The following is a 16,037-nucleotide window of genomic DNA, read 5'->3' on the forward strand; positions in this document are numbered from 1 at the left end:
AGCTCATCTGTGCAGGAAACAGTTTTCTCTGGGGCTGGTCCAAGACTGTGGAATGAACTCCCTAAAAGCTAAGAACCATCATAAACCTGACCACCTTCCACTCCAAGTGCAAGGTGCACTTCTTTGACCTTGCCTTCTCTAAGATAAACAAATGGATAGCAATGTGTGTGTGTATATATTACATGTAAAAAATCCAAAACAAAACATTCCACTGCATACACTTCTTCCCTTGGGGAGAGGATGAAAGGACAAAAATGACAGATGTCAGTCACTTTTTTAATCCACTACTGGAAAGCACTCGGACACTCTGGTGATAAGCATGTTGTAAGAAAATGTTCTGAATAGAAAGTTCTTTCAAATGTGTGTATGCACAGGTGATTCCATCTTTTTATGTTTAATTCCTGTGAAATAGAATTCTGTGTAATAGTGGGATGTTGGGAGTAATTGAGGAAGTAACCCCACCGTAAAGATGAGTCATGTTTATGATGATGCTAATCCTAACTAAAGAAATCAAGTTTCTATTTGTTCGGACAGATTTGTGGAATGAAATTGAATAATAATTTTAGACTGTGATTCATAGAACCAAGTTAGAAGGGACTGCAAGGGTCATCTAGTCTAACCCTCTGCCAAGATGCAGAATTTGTTGTGTTTAAAAAATCATCCAATACAGATGGCTATCCAGCCTCCTTTGGAAAACCTCCAGTGAAGGAGCTCCCACAACCTCCCTAGGCAGTTTATTCTATTGTCCTACTGTTCTTACAGTTAGGAAGTTTTTCCTGAGATTTAATGCTGTTAAGTAACTGTTCTCTGATCTCTGTAAATGCAAGATTTTTTGTGTGTTTGTATGTGTGCTTGTCTTTAAAGGATGCTGATCTGTTGGATGTAGAAAGCAAACACTTTGAAGATCTGGAGTTTCAGCAACTTGAACATGAGAGCAGGTTAGATGAGGAGAAAGAGAACCTGACACAGCAGCTCCTGCGTGAAGTAGCTGAATATCAGCGCAGCATCGTCAGTAGAAAGGTAAAAGGATTAAAACTCATCTCTTTGCTTGATGTGCTTTTTTAAAGTCAAAGCACCGTTGTTTCACCATTACCTGGTTCGTTGCTGATGCACATAAAAGAGATTTAGGCGAATTCAGAGTTTGACTGTCCTTAGGAAACGTTACAAAACCTTTCTCTGAAAAAGCATCACAGCAAGAATGACACTCATCATGATGACAACCTCATCTATCCAATCACACTCCACTCTAAAAAGTAAATTAAACTAAGGAACAAAGCCCTAGAATACAAACTCATCTCCACCCCCAAAATAAAATAAAACAAAAATACAAATAACAACCACAAAAATATCCCAAGCAAGGCTATTATCCTTAAAAGGTAGGAGAGCCAGATATTCATGATATTCACTAGGGCAGTGGTGGGCAACCTGCAGCCCATGGGCTGCATGCGGCCCATCAGGGTAAGCTGATTGCAGGCCGCAAGACGTTTTACGGACATTGACCGTCTGCAGGCACGGCACCCCACAGCTCCCAGCGGCCACAGTTTGCCGTTTCCAGCCAATGGGAGCTGCCGGAAGGGGCGACCACGCTTTCTGCAGCTCCCATTGGCCAGGAACAGCGAACTGCGGCCCCTGGGAGCTGCGGGGGGCCGTGCCTGCGGACGGTCAATGTCCACAAAATGTCCCATGGCCCGCAATCAGCTTACCCGGGCCGCATGTGGCCCACAGGCTGCAGGTTGCCCACCACTGCCCTAGGGAGTTCACTCTTGCCACTTTATGTAGGAAGCTCTCTGATAATATGATGATGGGCAGCAGCACCTTTACTATGATCACCTTTATTAACTTTTCTCTTTATCTTTAAAGATAAATTTACTAAGAGGTGAGAAGTTGCATTTCTACCTGTAGCAGGACCACCTACCCAGTCTGGCTTTGGGTTAGCTCCTACCTCATTTTCCTCCTTGGATTCCCCAATAACTTCGACACAGACTTTCATGTGTCAATGAACACTCCTTCTTGGGGTCTGGGTCTGGGAAAACAAGAACTCCCACAGAGCCTTTGTAGCTGGTTCATGACCCTTTCTGCAATGTTCTTAGTCCTATACCTGCCAAGACTTCCCTGTAGCAGATTGCCCTCCATGCTCCAGCCTTCTTATCTAGCTCCCGATGTCTTCAGGCTTGCAGCCCCTCTGCCTGGGAGCTAGGGAGAGTCTTTATGTATAAAGCAGCTCCAGTAGCCCTCCTACTCCTCTGCATCTCTTCCTGCTCTCTATTGAGTAGCAACTCCCAGGGCTTCCTACAGGGAGTCTCCCTTCTCTTCCCTTTGACTCTCTACAGGCTTCTCTTTTATCTACACCCAAGACGCCTGACTTTAGTCACATGATCTGCCTATCATGTGGCATTACTCATTTTGTACCTCTGTGCAGACAGGTGGGGCCACCACCCCTTAAAGGGCCAGTCACCCTGTGACACATCCCCTCATACCAGCCTTATACTGGGGTGCAATCACAATATATCAAGACCCATATCATCTACTGTGTATTGTCTTGATGTTTTTATGCAGGCCTCCCCAGCTCTGTCTATATAAGGTAGAAAAAATATTCCAACCCTCTTTCCCCATGTCAGCTTTATGCTTACCAGTTGAAGAGCCCCTAATGGTTACTGATGTTTGTTATTACTCTGTGCACTGTAGTGCCTACTCAGAAATACTTGAATGCCCTATGCATGTAAGGGTACGTCTACACTTACTTCCTGGTTCGGCGGCAGGCAATCGATCTTCTGGGATCGATCCCGGAAGTGCTCGCCGTCGACGCCGGTACTCCAGCTCGGCGAGAGGAGTACGCGGCATCGACGGGGGAGCCTGCCTGCCGCGTCTGGACCCGCGGTAAGTTCGGACTAAGGTACTTCGAATTCAGCTACGTTATTAACGTAGCTGAATTTGCGTACCTTAGTCCGAAGTGGGAGGTTATTGTGGACCAGGCCTAAAATCCAAAGAAGTTACCAACCTAGGGACGCAAACAGGTGAAATAGATTTGAGTGAGGTTGCAGTCTTAATGCTGAAATATTTGATTGTACCAGATGGATCTTCAGATGTTTATGGTTTTATGGAGATATTCGGCAAACATCCAAAACTGGGTGGGATAAGAGACAGAAGCAGCCAGAATCATTGGTGGACAATAAGAAGCAGTAGGGAATGTAGGAGATGGGGTTGGTCCTGCTTTGAGCAGGGGGTTGGACTAGATGACCTCCTGAGGTCCCTTCCAACCCTGATATTCTATGATTCTATGATTCTATAAACCAGAGATGGATAAGCTAACACTGTGACAAGGCACAGGTAATGAAACAAGTATTTATTTAAATGAGGGCAGTCGTGTTCAAGATCTTCTGTTTTAATTTTCCCCTTCACTTGTGGAACAACCTGGAGTATAGTAAGATAAAAAATGTAAAACCATCATTGCTTTTGTTTAACTGTTGCAACCTCAATAAATGAACCAGATTGCTGCTTCAATCTTGCCCATCTCTTATCTGTATTTTAACAAATGGAAAATTATGCAATAAAATCTCAGCATCATGGCAGAATATAACTTGTTCTACTTCAACACAATGAAGTAGACTGAGAATGTCTGTCTTCTTCCCCCCCCCCCCCCCCCCAGCTGATCTTGCCTTGTTTTCCTGTCTATGGCACTTACAAGGAGCCACTCTCCATACTGTCTAGTTCCTATTGAATCCTCCCCACATTTAATGGAGAGATTGGCTGTCAGTTAGAAATTTCGTTGTTAGTTCTGTATTACTTTCTATCTTAGTGCATTTCATCTTCAAAGCATTTAAACATTTTAAACTAATTAAACCCCAGGCAAATATTATTATCGTAACTTCACAGAGGGACCAACGGAGGCAGAGATATTAAGAGTCCAAGACTTCAGAAGAAGTAAGGCTAGAACAGGAAGTAGAATTCAGGAGTTCCTGGTTCCTAGTCCTATGCTTGTGTGATAAAGCCTTATAGCAGAGCACTATAACATGGAGAAGAGAAAAAAACAATTATTTATTTTCACAGATAGGAGACTTTCCATATGCATACACACACACAGTTAGAGCATAAATACTTTTGCTGGAAGGTAGCAATGTAACACCACTTTATTTCTTAGAATTCAGAATGATGACACACGAGAACCCCAAAACAGAGGCACAACTCAAGCCATCTTACTCTGGGCTGGCTCTCTGCAGACTGATCGATCACATGCTTCCCTACAGAGACTCCAAGCCTGCAAGCAGGACCAGGAATCCCCTTACAAATTGAAGTGATAGCTTGTCATTTTTAACAGTTTTCCATGTACCACATTAAGGATTCATACATTTTTAATAGTTAAAAATTCTTTTCCAGTAGTTACAATCTTAACTTTAAGAAATAGTTATTAATTATCAGTTCTGTTTTGCCAAGTTTATGGATGAAATACATACCTTATATTTGCTAGCATGTGCACTCTCTGAACAAGATCCATGCTGCATATATTGTCCTTTCAAATTTAAATATGTAAAATGTGGTTATTATATTTGTATATTAGGAGAAGATTTCTGCTCTCAAAAAGCAAGCCAATCATATCGTCCAGCAGTCGCAGAGGGAACAAGATCATTTTGTAAAAGAGAAGAATAACTTAATAATGATGCTGCAAAGAGTAAGTGTTTTCTTGTCTTTGTAGAATTTTTTTATATTGTTGTTTTTTAAAAAAACATCTAACTGTTACATGGAAGTTGGAAAGACAAAATTATCTCAACAGGCTTCTGTTTTCCAATAGCATTAAAAAAAAACACATTATTACCAGCCGGTTTCCTAACTAAAAATTGTAGTGGTGTTTTGTCTTATAAGAGGTTTTATAGAGATTACCTCATAATGAACAAAGTCTTTGCATTAAAAATATAGTAAACGACAGCTGTTCCTCTGTTTTAGGATTATGTATATATAAAATGCCAACATTTCATCCGTCAAAGGCTATCTGGGAATGTGCACAACCTCTGCACCTCCCAAACTATCAACATATAAAGGCCAGTAATTGGCCACAAAATCAGACTACTTGACATGACCAGCTTCTGGCTAATAAAATTCTAGAATGAAAAAATATATCTTTCTCCTGGGGCCTAAATTTTGGTTTAGTCCACAAGGAGGAATCGGATTCTGTTCTCTGAGAACACCTTGCTCTCATCTGTCTGCTGGAGACAGACCTCAAGAGCTTTCTGGTTTGACCACAGCTATTGGCAAAGATTTTTAAAAGTGACTAGTGATTTTGGGTGCCTTTGTTTTTTTGTTTGTTTTGTTTTGTTTTCCAACATGGTACACTTTAAAAAAGGGCCTGATTTTCAGAAAATTTGGAGCCCTCACCTCTCAAGTCAGGCTTCTTTACTGTGTCAAGAAACCCCAAAACTCAGACACCCCAAATCACCGGTCACTTTTTACAATCTTTGGCGATTGCGTTAGGACATATAGTGTGTGATCCAAAGTTCACTGAAGCCAAAAGGAGTCTTTCTGTCAACTTCAGTGGGATTTGGATTGGTCGTAAAGTGTGGGACTGCTAGGTCTCAGGCCATTTGGAGCTTAAATCCCACATGTGTGTTGGGAACTGTTGGAGAGTTTCAGTTCTGCTATAAATAAATAAAATAGAAACTGCTATTGCAGTTCTAGCCACACCACACAGTTTCCTTATATCCTTTAAATAACTGGCATTCATTTTAGGTGGATAAATATTCATTTCTGAAATAAACACAATGTCTATTCCTGACAGGAAAAAGAGAATCTTTGTAATCTGGAAAAGAAATACTCTGGACTCTCTGGAGGAAAAGGATTTCCTGTCAGTCCTAGCAGTCTAAAAGAGGTAAGCAGTGTTAACTGCTGTTTTCCTGAACCTCTGGTAAGCTTAATGTTTATTAACATTGTATGCAATAGTGATTTAGAGTTTGGCAAAACTTGTAAAATATGCAATGCATTATTCATGTGATTTTCAATATTCTGTTCTTGCTATGATTAGGAAACTTAGCTGTATTACTTCTGGAAGTCCAAATTAAGCCAAAAAATAGCTTATCAGATGTTTTTCCCATTCATTAAACTTTTGCCCTGGATAAATTACCATTTTTCATTTGTTAGAGAATCTGTTTTTCTCTAAATAAATACTTGAACCTAACTCACATGAGGAAAGAGAGATCTAGAAACAACTAAGGACAAGTGCGACTAAGTTACAGTGTTCTTGCTCTTATATTGTATATTTTACATTTTTTTTTTGTCACTGACTTCTCCTTTTTTGGGATAGAAAGAATCCATTATAAATGTTTATTTCAGCTTTTCATCATTTAAACACTGAGTTAAAGACTTTGAGCTATTGTAGCTCTATTTATTTAATCATTGTTGGCAGTCAAAAGGGAAGAGGGTCAAAAGTTTTGGGTGAGGTATTGAGTAAGTTAGGGGTAATGTGAAGGAAAACCTAGACCTTGCTGCACTTGTGAAGCTCCAAAGCTCTGAGGTTATCGTTGTGAGTCCTCACAACCCACACCTTTGAATTGGGTAAGGAGTCCGAGGGGAGCTGAGCCACAGTCCCTACTTTTTGTAGTGATCCAGCCAGTTCATATCTTAAATACATTGATTCAACATTGCTATCATCTTAACTCATCATAGTGAAGTTTCTGTGTCTGTGGACTGCAGTTTGTTGTAAACAGAAAATACTAGCATTTTGAATAAATTGTCAAATATCTAAGGCAGCTTCCTTAACTTAGAATCACACTTGAGTTTCCTGAATAACATCTGGCTTGAGATTAAGTGAATAAAATCCTCCATCTTCTAGTGTGTCTTTGCAATGCTTCTCCCTGCAGCCAAAATATTCTTTTGCTTATTCTTAAAGATCCCTTTTAAAAGCAGAAATACTGTAGCAGTAAGTTGTAGCTGTTCTGATCATCTTAATTCCAGAAAAGGACATATTTTCATGTATTAATGAATCAGTGCAGTTTTATAACTATATTCCATTCTTTCACCTGTTCGTCTTAAAAGTGGTTCACTGTTTCTTTTTTTTTTTTTAAATATATTTCTGCCTTCTTTTTATGACACTATTTCAGCAGTGACTTCCCTCCTTTAAAATGGCCGTTTTCCACAGCTCAAGAGTTGGGGCATTTGACTTATTTATAATCAACATATTGAAGTTGTATTTTATTTTTGAAGTGAATTTATTTGACAGCACTAGACTCTGAATTTCTCTTGATATCAGAACATGTACATCAACTGTCCTGCCATTGTGCCTCGCCTCCAAGTGTAGCATAGTCTCCATACTTTTTCAGTCAGCCCTTGGCCCTCTTCATCTAAGATTGCTTATAGAGATTCAAATTGCAATGGCTACTTTTAAGATGTGGACTCTTGTCCATTAGGAATCAGACTGATACCCATCAGCATTTTATATGAACCTCCAAACAGCCATCAGATGGAAGCAACTTTTAGACACTGCTAATTTAAGCAACTATTATTAGAGTAATTTACAGAATAACACCACCATGTCATAATACCAATCCCATGAACCGTCCGGTCCCCACAAATTTAGTTAAAAGGTGTATCAGGAAATAAATAGGGATGGGTTTAAAAAAAAAAAAAAAAGTGAAGAGAGGAAAATCCTAAGCATTAAACATCCACAAATAAGACTTTTGTTTTGGAGGAAATGCTAATGTTATGTTTAAAATCTAGGTGGTGGCTCTAGCTAAGTGGTTCAGATTTAAACATACTAAAACAAAACAAGAAGCACTGATGGCTATACTTTGATAAAGAGTCTTGCTCACTTATAGTTGGTTTGCCTTTTGGTAACACAAATGTATTTGGAATGACCAAAAACATTCTTCAAAATTAAAGTATTCAGTATTTTAAAAATATAATTGTTATTACTGTTTTAATGAAATATTTTGATAAGATCACAGATATTTGGCTGTATCACTCCAAACTAACCTTCATTGTACTGGATACATTAACACTCTTGCACGTCTTTTGGCTTTTACTCCTTTTTCGTGTTTAATTTCTGAATTCCTCCTTTTAGGGTTATATCAGTGTAAGTGAAATTAGTGAGCTGTATGGCAATTCCACGAATAGATCCCCTTCCACTCAGCCCCCCACAGATGCTGACGCTGTTGCCACTGAGCCTTCCACGGCTGTGCTGGCGAGCCAGCCACAAAATAAAGAGGTTTGTTTAAGAGACATTTCCCTTTGTTTACATCATTTTTTCACAGCTATTTTTTTTTTTTAATTTCTAGTGTAATAAGTTTAACCCTAAAACAAACTGTAGACTTAGCGATGAAGGGTCAGATGTTGGTCTGACAGAAAAGGCCAAAGGAATTCTCCAATTATAAAATGTGTTTCGTTTTGGATTTTGGATTTTAGAGGCTACGAAGAATGCCCCTATCAGAAATAAGTGACATCATTGCCTTACATATAGTAGGGGTAGCATGTCCTTTGGAAAAGTAGTCTCAGGTCATATAATATAATGATAATTTGTATGATGGAGGTGAAGTGTTGATTTCCTATCTTATTGTAGCTCATTTTTGTGGGGTGAATCTGTGCAGAAGTAATATCGATCTTTAATATTTTGGGTACAGATCGATACCTTCACTTTTTCTTTGTTGTTCCAATCTGTTCTTTCTGGCCTTTTTTGTGCTGTGTCACTTTTTGCTCAATCTTTACATTGTTTAAAAAATAAACAAGCCTCTCTGTGTAAAAATGGAGTAACTTTATGATTAAAAAATTCCTATCTTTGTGCTGCTATAGTTTACCAATAAACTTGGTATTTAGCATTTTTACATTGCTTCAAATATTTAAATATTTATTTTACCAGTTCCAGCATAATATGTACTTTCATTCTAAACTCTCCCAATGAAATATTGTTATAAACTGCAGCTTGTGTGTGCCATGTGTATTGAGTAATTCCTAGTAGAAAACTCTGTGTGTAATTTCTCTCTTTCCTATAAAGCTAAGATCATCTCTCTGTTCTGGATTTGTGTTTCCTCACTCTCTTTCTCCTCGCTCTATTGCTCAACTTCCATCAGTCCATTGGCCTGAGGTCATGGTTACACATGTAGATCCTTTTCCTTTATCTGATACACCTCCTCCTCTCCCAGCTAAGAAACACCGCAGGCAACAACAGGTAACAAATTAAAAGCTGATCATCTTGGATTTTTTTTATGGTGGCAATGAAGTCATTTACACATGAATTTTTCATGTGATGTGATTATCTAAGAATCCATAATTGATTTAAACTTGCAGAGTTCTGTACTTAAAGGTTTTGCTGAATTTTTATGAATCATTACTGAGTGGTGTCGAATAGTCTCTTCTTGATGGTGGTCTGTGAATGCGTTTAGTGATAGAGACATGCACAATGAGATGAGAAAAGATCTCATAATAGGCCGTGGCACTGTACATATTGTATGTCTGTTCACTTTTAAAACAAATGAATAACACAGTGGAACATGCTGACACTTGAGAGCTATCTTAATTGTTGGAAGCTCTTGCAACAGTAAAGTGCAAGTGGTTAGATCTACAGTCAAATTTAAATGGAGGGTTTTCTATTACCTTCCAACAATGGACTCTCCAAAAATATATTGGCTTTAAACTACCAGTTCATTAGCATTTGAAGGGGTTTATTTTTCCTTTGCCTAATAGGATGCCACTTGTAAACTTAGGCTTTGTCTACACTACATAGCTTTTACCGACATGGCCGTTAAAAGTTTGGCAGTGGCTGTTTGTCGGCACTTTTACAAAATACTTCCATCCCCTATGAGCGGGGTTTGTGTTGTCAACAGGAGAGTGCTCCTGCCGATAACGAGCTGCTTACACTGCCACTTGCTGTGGCAAAACTTTTGTCTTTCAGGCGGGGGCTTTTTTAAGCACCTGTGAACAACAAAATTTTGTCGTTCAATTGGCTATGTAGGCAAAGCCTTAGACTCCTTGTGTTTTTAAAACAATAATTGGGTGCAGGGCCAACAACGTGTTCCTGTTCTTACAGTGTTTTCTTAATCAACAGGCAGTGCTGATATAAAATTACAGGCCCATTTTTATGTACAGTAATATTCAGTTGCAAATTGGTGATGATTTAACATTAAGCTTTACTTTCTGTTTATGAAATATTTTTCATTCTGTGTGTGTGATATCCTACATTTTTGAGAGCCTTGTTTAAGATGAATCTCTTAACAACTCACCAGTATGGAAACAAATTTTTAATTTTAAGGGTATGAAGAATTAAAACTGTTGTTTATTTCTAAAATAATCCCCGTGTCATTAATTTGGTCCACAATCTCCATAAAAAGAAATATGTTACAAGTTCCATTTCTATGTCCCATTGAATCTTGGAAATCACACCACTTTTATTTGGCCATTTATATGTCATAACTAGCAGAACTCATTAATGATAAATGCTTAAATGGGAACCCTAAGCACAGCACAAGCTTCAGAGAATCCTTAATGCTATTGTAAATTGAGAATAGTTGATAATTTTTATCTTTGGAGACAATTGGCTACTATTTTACCATGCACCATATAATTTTTATGACTAGTAATATGTTTTTAGTACTGCAGCAGCCTTTAAAAAAACAACAACAAATTCTGGACAAGATGTAAAACAGAATATTTAGCTTTAAAATGAGACACGTTCTTTACAGTGAAATTTTGAGACTGTAGATTTCATTATATTCTGTGTGGAACATAATTTACCAAACAGTTCAATTCATTTTGTCAAAACAGTGTTGCAAATTATATTTTAAGCACTTTAGAAATCTGGAAGAAAGAAAGAAACAGCACAAGGAGGGCACGTATTTGAGTGATACGCTACCCCGCAAGAAAACCACTCCTTCTGTATCGCCACACTTCAGTAGCGCTACTCTCGGACGAAATGTTACTCCTAAAGTAAGTAATATGCCTATATATAGTTTTTCCATTTCTATAGTCCCACGTGAAAAGTTAAGGAGTTAAGGTTGAGTAACGTAAGGATGTTGTAATTATCCCAAAAGTAAGGCTATGTCTACGCTCTAAAACACTCTGCAACTGTTCTGCTGTAGAGCTTCAATGTAGACACTTAGTACAGTGATAGAAGGGATCCTCCCATCTGCGTAGATAATCCATGTCCCCAAGAGGTGGTAACTGGGTTGACAGAAGAATTCTTCCATCGTCCTAGTGCTGTCTACCCCGGGTGTTAAATCAACTTAACTATGTCTCCCAGGACAGTGGCTTTTTCGCACCTTGAGAGACATAGGATACGTCTTCACTACCCGCCAGATCGGCGGGTAGTAATCGATCTATCGGGGATCGATTTATTGCGTCTCGTCTAGACGTGATAAATCGATCCCCGAACGTGCTCCCTGTCGACTCTGGACCTCCACCAGAGCGAGAGGCGGTAGCGGAGTTGACGGGGGAGCCGTGGCCGTCGATCCTGCACCGTGAGGACCCAAGGTAAATCGATCTAAGATACTTTGACTTCAGCTACGCTATTCATGTAGCTGCAGTTGCGTATCTTAGATCGATCCTCCCTCCCCCCCCCCCCCCGTGTAGACCAGCCCATAGCCATGCCAATGTAACTTTTCAGTGTAGATAAACCCTAGATGTTACAAACCAGTAAATTCAGAGTTAAACTTAAAGGAAATCCAAACATGTTAAGATAGGAAAAGGCACCAAAACAACCTTAATTCAAACCTGTAGTGATGTCATGCAATAACAGTTAATTATGATTACTATATAATAGTGGTTGCAATTCCAGATTAGAGTAAACTGATTTTTAAAGAAACATTTAGAGTTCTGATTTTTCTTTTCCTCTTGGTGTTACTAGAAGGTGGAGATGAAACTGAAAATTGTATCTAGATTGTGGCACCATGAATCATTGTAGAGCAACCAAGAGCCTTCATGTGATTTTAGGAGGAGAAGATACTTGAAAATATTTCAGAAATTGAGAACATGTACAACTAAAGTAGCTTATAGCTGATACTTTGTCATGAAATCCATATGAGGTATTAGTTTTGTCCGGAATTGCCGACTGACAAAGTTGTAAGGTGTGCAGTTTGTAAATAGCTGTTCACAAAATTTCATGCAGGGTCATTTACCACTAGGACAGAGCAACAGCTGTGGCAGTGTACTTCCTCACTGTCTGGCAACCATAACCAAAGAGTCCGAATCAAGAAGAATGCATAAAGGTAAAGTTATTTTAAAACACTTACTTTCTTGTCATGGGTATCTAATGTTCATTCTTCTGGAAAGTAAATCCCAAATCAGTGTACTTATAATCTACAGAGTTTACGTTAGGGCTTTGAAATAATATTTTTCCTTTCAATATGAAAATAGAAAGCTGCATATACTTCATGTATACTTCATGAACTACGTGTTCAGACTTCAGCAAAAGACGATGTTAAAGATGTATGGTATTAAGCTTTATTGCAGGAGCACAGGCAATGGCTCCTTGTCATTTCCCATTTCAATTTAAAAGTACATAATTTTCACATATGCCGTAGTAAACAAAAAAAGTGCATTGAAGAATATGTATTGGGTAAACTGGTTAACTCCAACTAACTTGAGTGGGGGTTTTTGTGGGGTTTTTTTTGAGACAACTTATTAAAGATAGGGTGTGTGTGTGTGTGTTTAGAAACATTATCTAATGTAGAGTGACCAGATATCCCGATAAAATCTCTGGTCGGGACGCAATTTGTCCCAATATTTTGCTCCGCCGGCGGGTTTTTTTTTTTACTTTACAGCAGCAGGCAGCACTTGGCTTTTTTTTTTTTTTTTGCTCCACCGGCAGCACTCGGCTTCCCGCCCCCAGGTCCCGATTTTCTTCCTCTGATCTGGTCACCCTAATCTAATGCCTTCATCTTGTAAATTACTCTTCATGGGCAGATACTTTTGCCAGGGTGGAATAATCAGGGTTTATGATTGTCCCTTAAAGAAGAAGTTTTATAACAGAGTACAGTTTATTTTAATCTATCATAGATGTGTGTGCCTAAAAATATTGATTGTTGTAGCTTTGCTGGTGCAACTCTGAAATAAGGACATGACAGTCTGCATCCAATGTACAGTACTGCTGTGAAACATGTCCCTGCAAGCCTTGGGGTTCTGTTTATTTTCATTCGTGCTCAATTTTTAAAGTAAAAATATGTTTGATTCTGTCAACTCTGCAAACTCAACTGTTTCTGAGATCTGAGAATCAATATCTGTTCTTTCTGGTATGTGCATCATTTCCAAAAATAAATATTCTACTGTAGAAATTTAATTTACAATTGTGTTAATTATGCATTAGCCAAAATAGAATTCATAGTACTTTTCCATCATAGTTTCCCATATCTGTGTTGGCTATTCAGGGCTAACAAGTGTTAAAAGCATTATTGTAGTCTAAGAAGATGCTTGTAGTCAGCCAAATCAACAGAGGTGACTGAACACACATGGAGCAGATTTGCTGAGTAAAATTGCACCATTTTTACATAGTCACCTTACAGAATTGAACCACAATTGTGGGTTTGCCTCTTAGGGTTCAGTAATCTGGAGGGCCTTGCACAAACTTTCTGTATTTTTTGTTTTGTTTTGTTTTGTTACTTCCACCCTGAAGTATTTCAGAAGCAGACACAAAAACAGCTTAATTGTCAGCCTGGAAAGCTTCTCCGTTGTGTATTTTGCAATACAAGATAGCTTACAAATGCACCCAGACATAATATTTGCTATTTTTTGTGACATAATTTGTTTGCTTTGGCTTACAAAACATAAGAGACAAATATTAAGCAATTCTTTTAAGTTAGACGATCACAATTTTTTAAAATAGGAATGATTTTTGCAAAGTTATTTCAAGACTGCATTTAGAGTAGGTGATGTGAAACAACTGTGAATAGTTAAAGGCTTTTTTACAAATTGAAGACGCTGGCTATTATGGGAAGGATAGACCCACTAATTTTGAAATTCCTTGCCCACCTTTTATGTTGCAAACTCTGCCAATCAAATTTCTTTTGTCAGAATGCAACCAAACTATGATATGTGTGCCATACGAACAATTGCCTGATACATAGATCAAGAAAATGCTGAGAGAATGGGGAAGAGAATCAGTGAAATTAGTCAGTATAGTAGAGGTGTAGACTAAAAATATATAGTCTAATTCAAGACTGAATAAGCAGATGGAGAATACAAAAAAAAGGTATATTTGATACTGTGCAAGGTGCTTTTTTCGATGCCATCTGGAATAATACGTGCTATGGTGATTGCCATATCACAGGAAGATAATTATTGCCTTAAAAGAGGCAGCAGAGAGGATAACTGTGTGAAGACACTAAATTATGAAAAGAGGTTTAGGGGATTGGGTTTAGTCTCATTGGGAAAGAGGAAATTTCTTGATGGCCTAATTTGAAATGTTGAGGCATTATAAAGCTGTTGAGAGATGCTTTGCTTGCACTCACACAGGTTTTAAAAAGTGAGAGATATAATTAAAACTATGGGGATCTAGGAATAAATGCAAAAAAACAGGCAGAACTGTCTCTGCTTCACTCTCCTTCCTTAGTGATATTTTTAATGTTTATTACCTTTTTGCTCAGATTTATTTTTTTGGAAGGAGTTTGAAGGATATAATTGCTTTTTTCTGTTCCTAAATTGTCTTACGGTTTGGGGAAAGTCCTTTAATCTCACAAATCGGCAACTAAATTGTTTGCAGAAACTTTTCTTTAGACAATTTGTTAAATACTCCTGTATGTTGAACAAATCAGTGAAGAAATACAAAAATTCATCGTCAAACAAGCATTCGGTGTGTGGAAACCTGAGGGGCAAGTTCTAAAACCTTTAAAAACAGGCACAAACAGGGCTCCTATGGAATTTAGTGGGGAGGCCTGTACCGTGAATATAATTTAGCCCATTCGGTAGAACTTACGTTCTCTTTAATAGTATCAATGGAGAATGTGTGTTGCCTTAGAATAGTGAAAATTGGGTAAAAAAAATCACTCGTCCTAAGATTTAAACATAATTTTTAATTTAGTTTAATTATTATTAAGGACAGGTCAAATTCTGTTCTCGAATATGGCTCCCATTGATTCAGTGGAAGATAGATTTGTGTAACCAAGGCCCAAGTTCTGCATAACTTCACAAACACAGTTGAGAATGAAGACAAATCAGGTGTGAGCAGAAGTTAAATTTATTCTTCTTTCTTTCCTAAGTCCTGACAACTATATGATTTCCTTTCCTTACTATCATCCCTTTATTTCTTTGCCAGCTCTCCTCGTATATAAAAACATAATTCATCAGAAAGATAAGCTTGGCCTTTCGACTAAAAACAAGTGTAACAGCTGTTGAGTATCTGGGAAAGTTATATGCTGCTCTTGTAGGGGGATTGATATGTTGATCTTGTACATCTTTCCCATTTCTCTTAATAACACTGAACCACCAGAAAAGATTAACTTGAGAGAAGGGAAGATTCTTGTACAGCCCAACACAGAGGGCAGGCTTATATAGTGGTATATAGGCTTGTGATATATAGACATTTGTGAGAACCAAAATATAGCTGTTGTCTAATTTTAGATCCGGCAAATGATGTCACCCCTCCTGGTTTACGTGATCCTGCATTGTGCTACAGGACTTCACAATTGTTTGTTCAGTATATTGTGTGGCTTTGCAGAGATAAGTAGTTTGTTTTTTTCCCCAATAAATAAAGAATAGATATAAATATTGCCTGTTTGTTCAGCTTAAGTGGACAGATCAAGCAAACACATGTATAAAATTCTTTAGACATGTTAAAACAATAAAATCATGTATTAATCTTTAATATCCCCCACACTTCCCCCAGAAAGCTCATTTTGTTAGTACAGCATATGTAAAAAGTAGATTCTAAACATTGTAAACTCGTGATGCATACTAAAACATCACTTATTTCACTTGCCTTCTCTCCGACAGTTGACAGGCTTGACGCTCCAGTGGGTTTCTGTGCTGAAAGTGATGTGTTGTGGGTGACATGATAGTCCCAGTTTATTGCTTCCAAAAGCATGCACAATCCCATTGAATTTATTGGCGTTATATATGCTTATGACAGTGGTGAA

At 38.2% G+C, this 16,037-nt stretch overlaps 1 protein-coding gene across 2 annotated transcripts in view; it reads left to right on the forward strand.

Moving 5' to 3' along the window:
- Window positions 1–16,037, forward strand: part of PHLDB2 (pleckstrin homology like domain family B member 2) — a 70,909-nt gene that overhangs the window by 31,987 nt on the left and 22,885 nt on the right. For both annotated transcript variants that reach the window (XM_065416360.1, XM_065416369.1), the window contains 6 exons: window positions 865–1,020; window positions 4,556–4,666; window positions 5,768–5,857; window positions 8,045–8,188; window positions 10,759–10,899; window positions 12,077–12,176. In XM_065416360.1, the coding sequence (XP_065272432.1) occupies window positions 865–1,020; window positions 4,556–4,666; window positions 5,768–5,857; window positions 8,045–8,188; window positions 10,759–10,899; window positions 12,077–12,176 (742 nt within the window). The remainder of the gene's footprint in view (window positions 1–864; window positions 1,021–4,555; window positions 4,667–5,767; window positions 5,858–8,044; window positions 8,189–10,758; window positions 10,900–12,076; window positions 12,177–16,037) is intronic.

The sequence above is a fragment of the Emys orbicularis genome, chromosome 1, assembly GCF_028017835.1.
Source record: "Emys orbicularis isolate rEmyOrb1 chromosome 1, rEmyOrb1.hap1, whole genome shotgun sequence".
Taxonomy (NCBI): Eukaryota; Metazoa; Chordata; order Testudines; family Emydidae; genus Emys; species Emys orbicularis.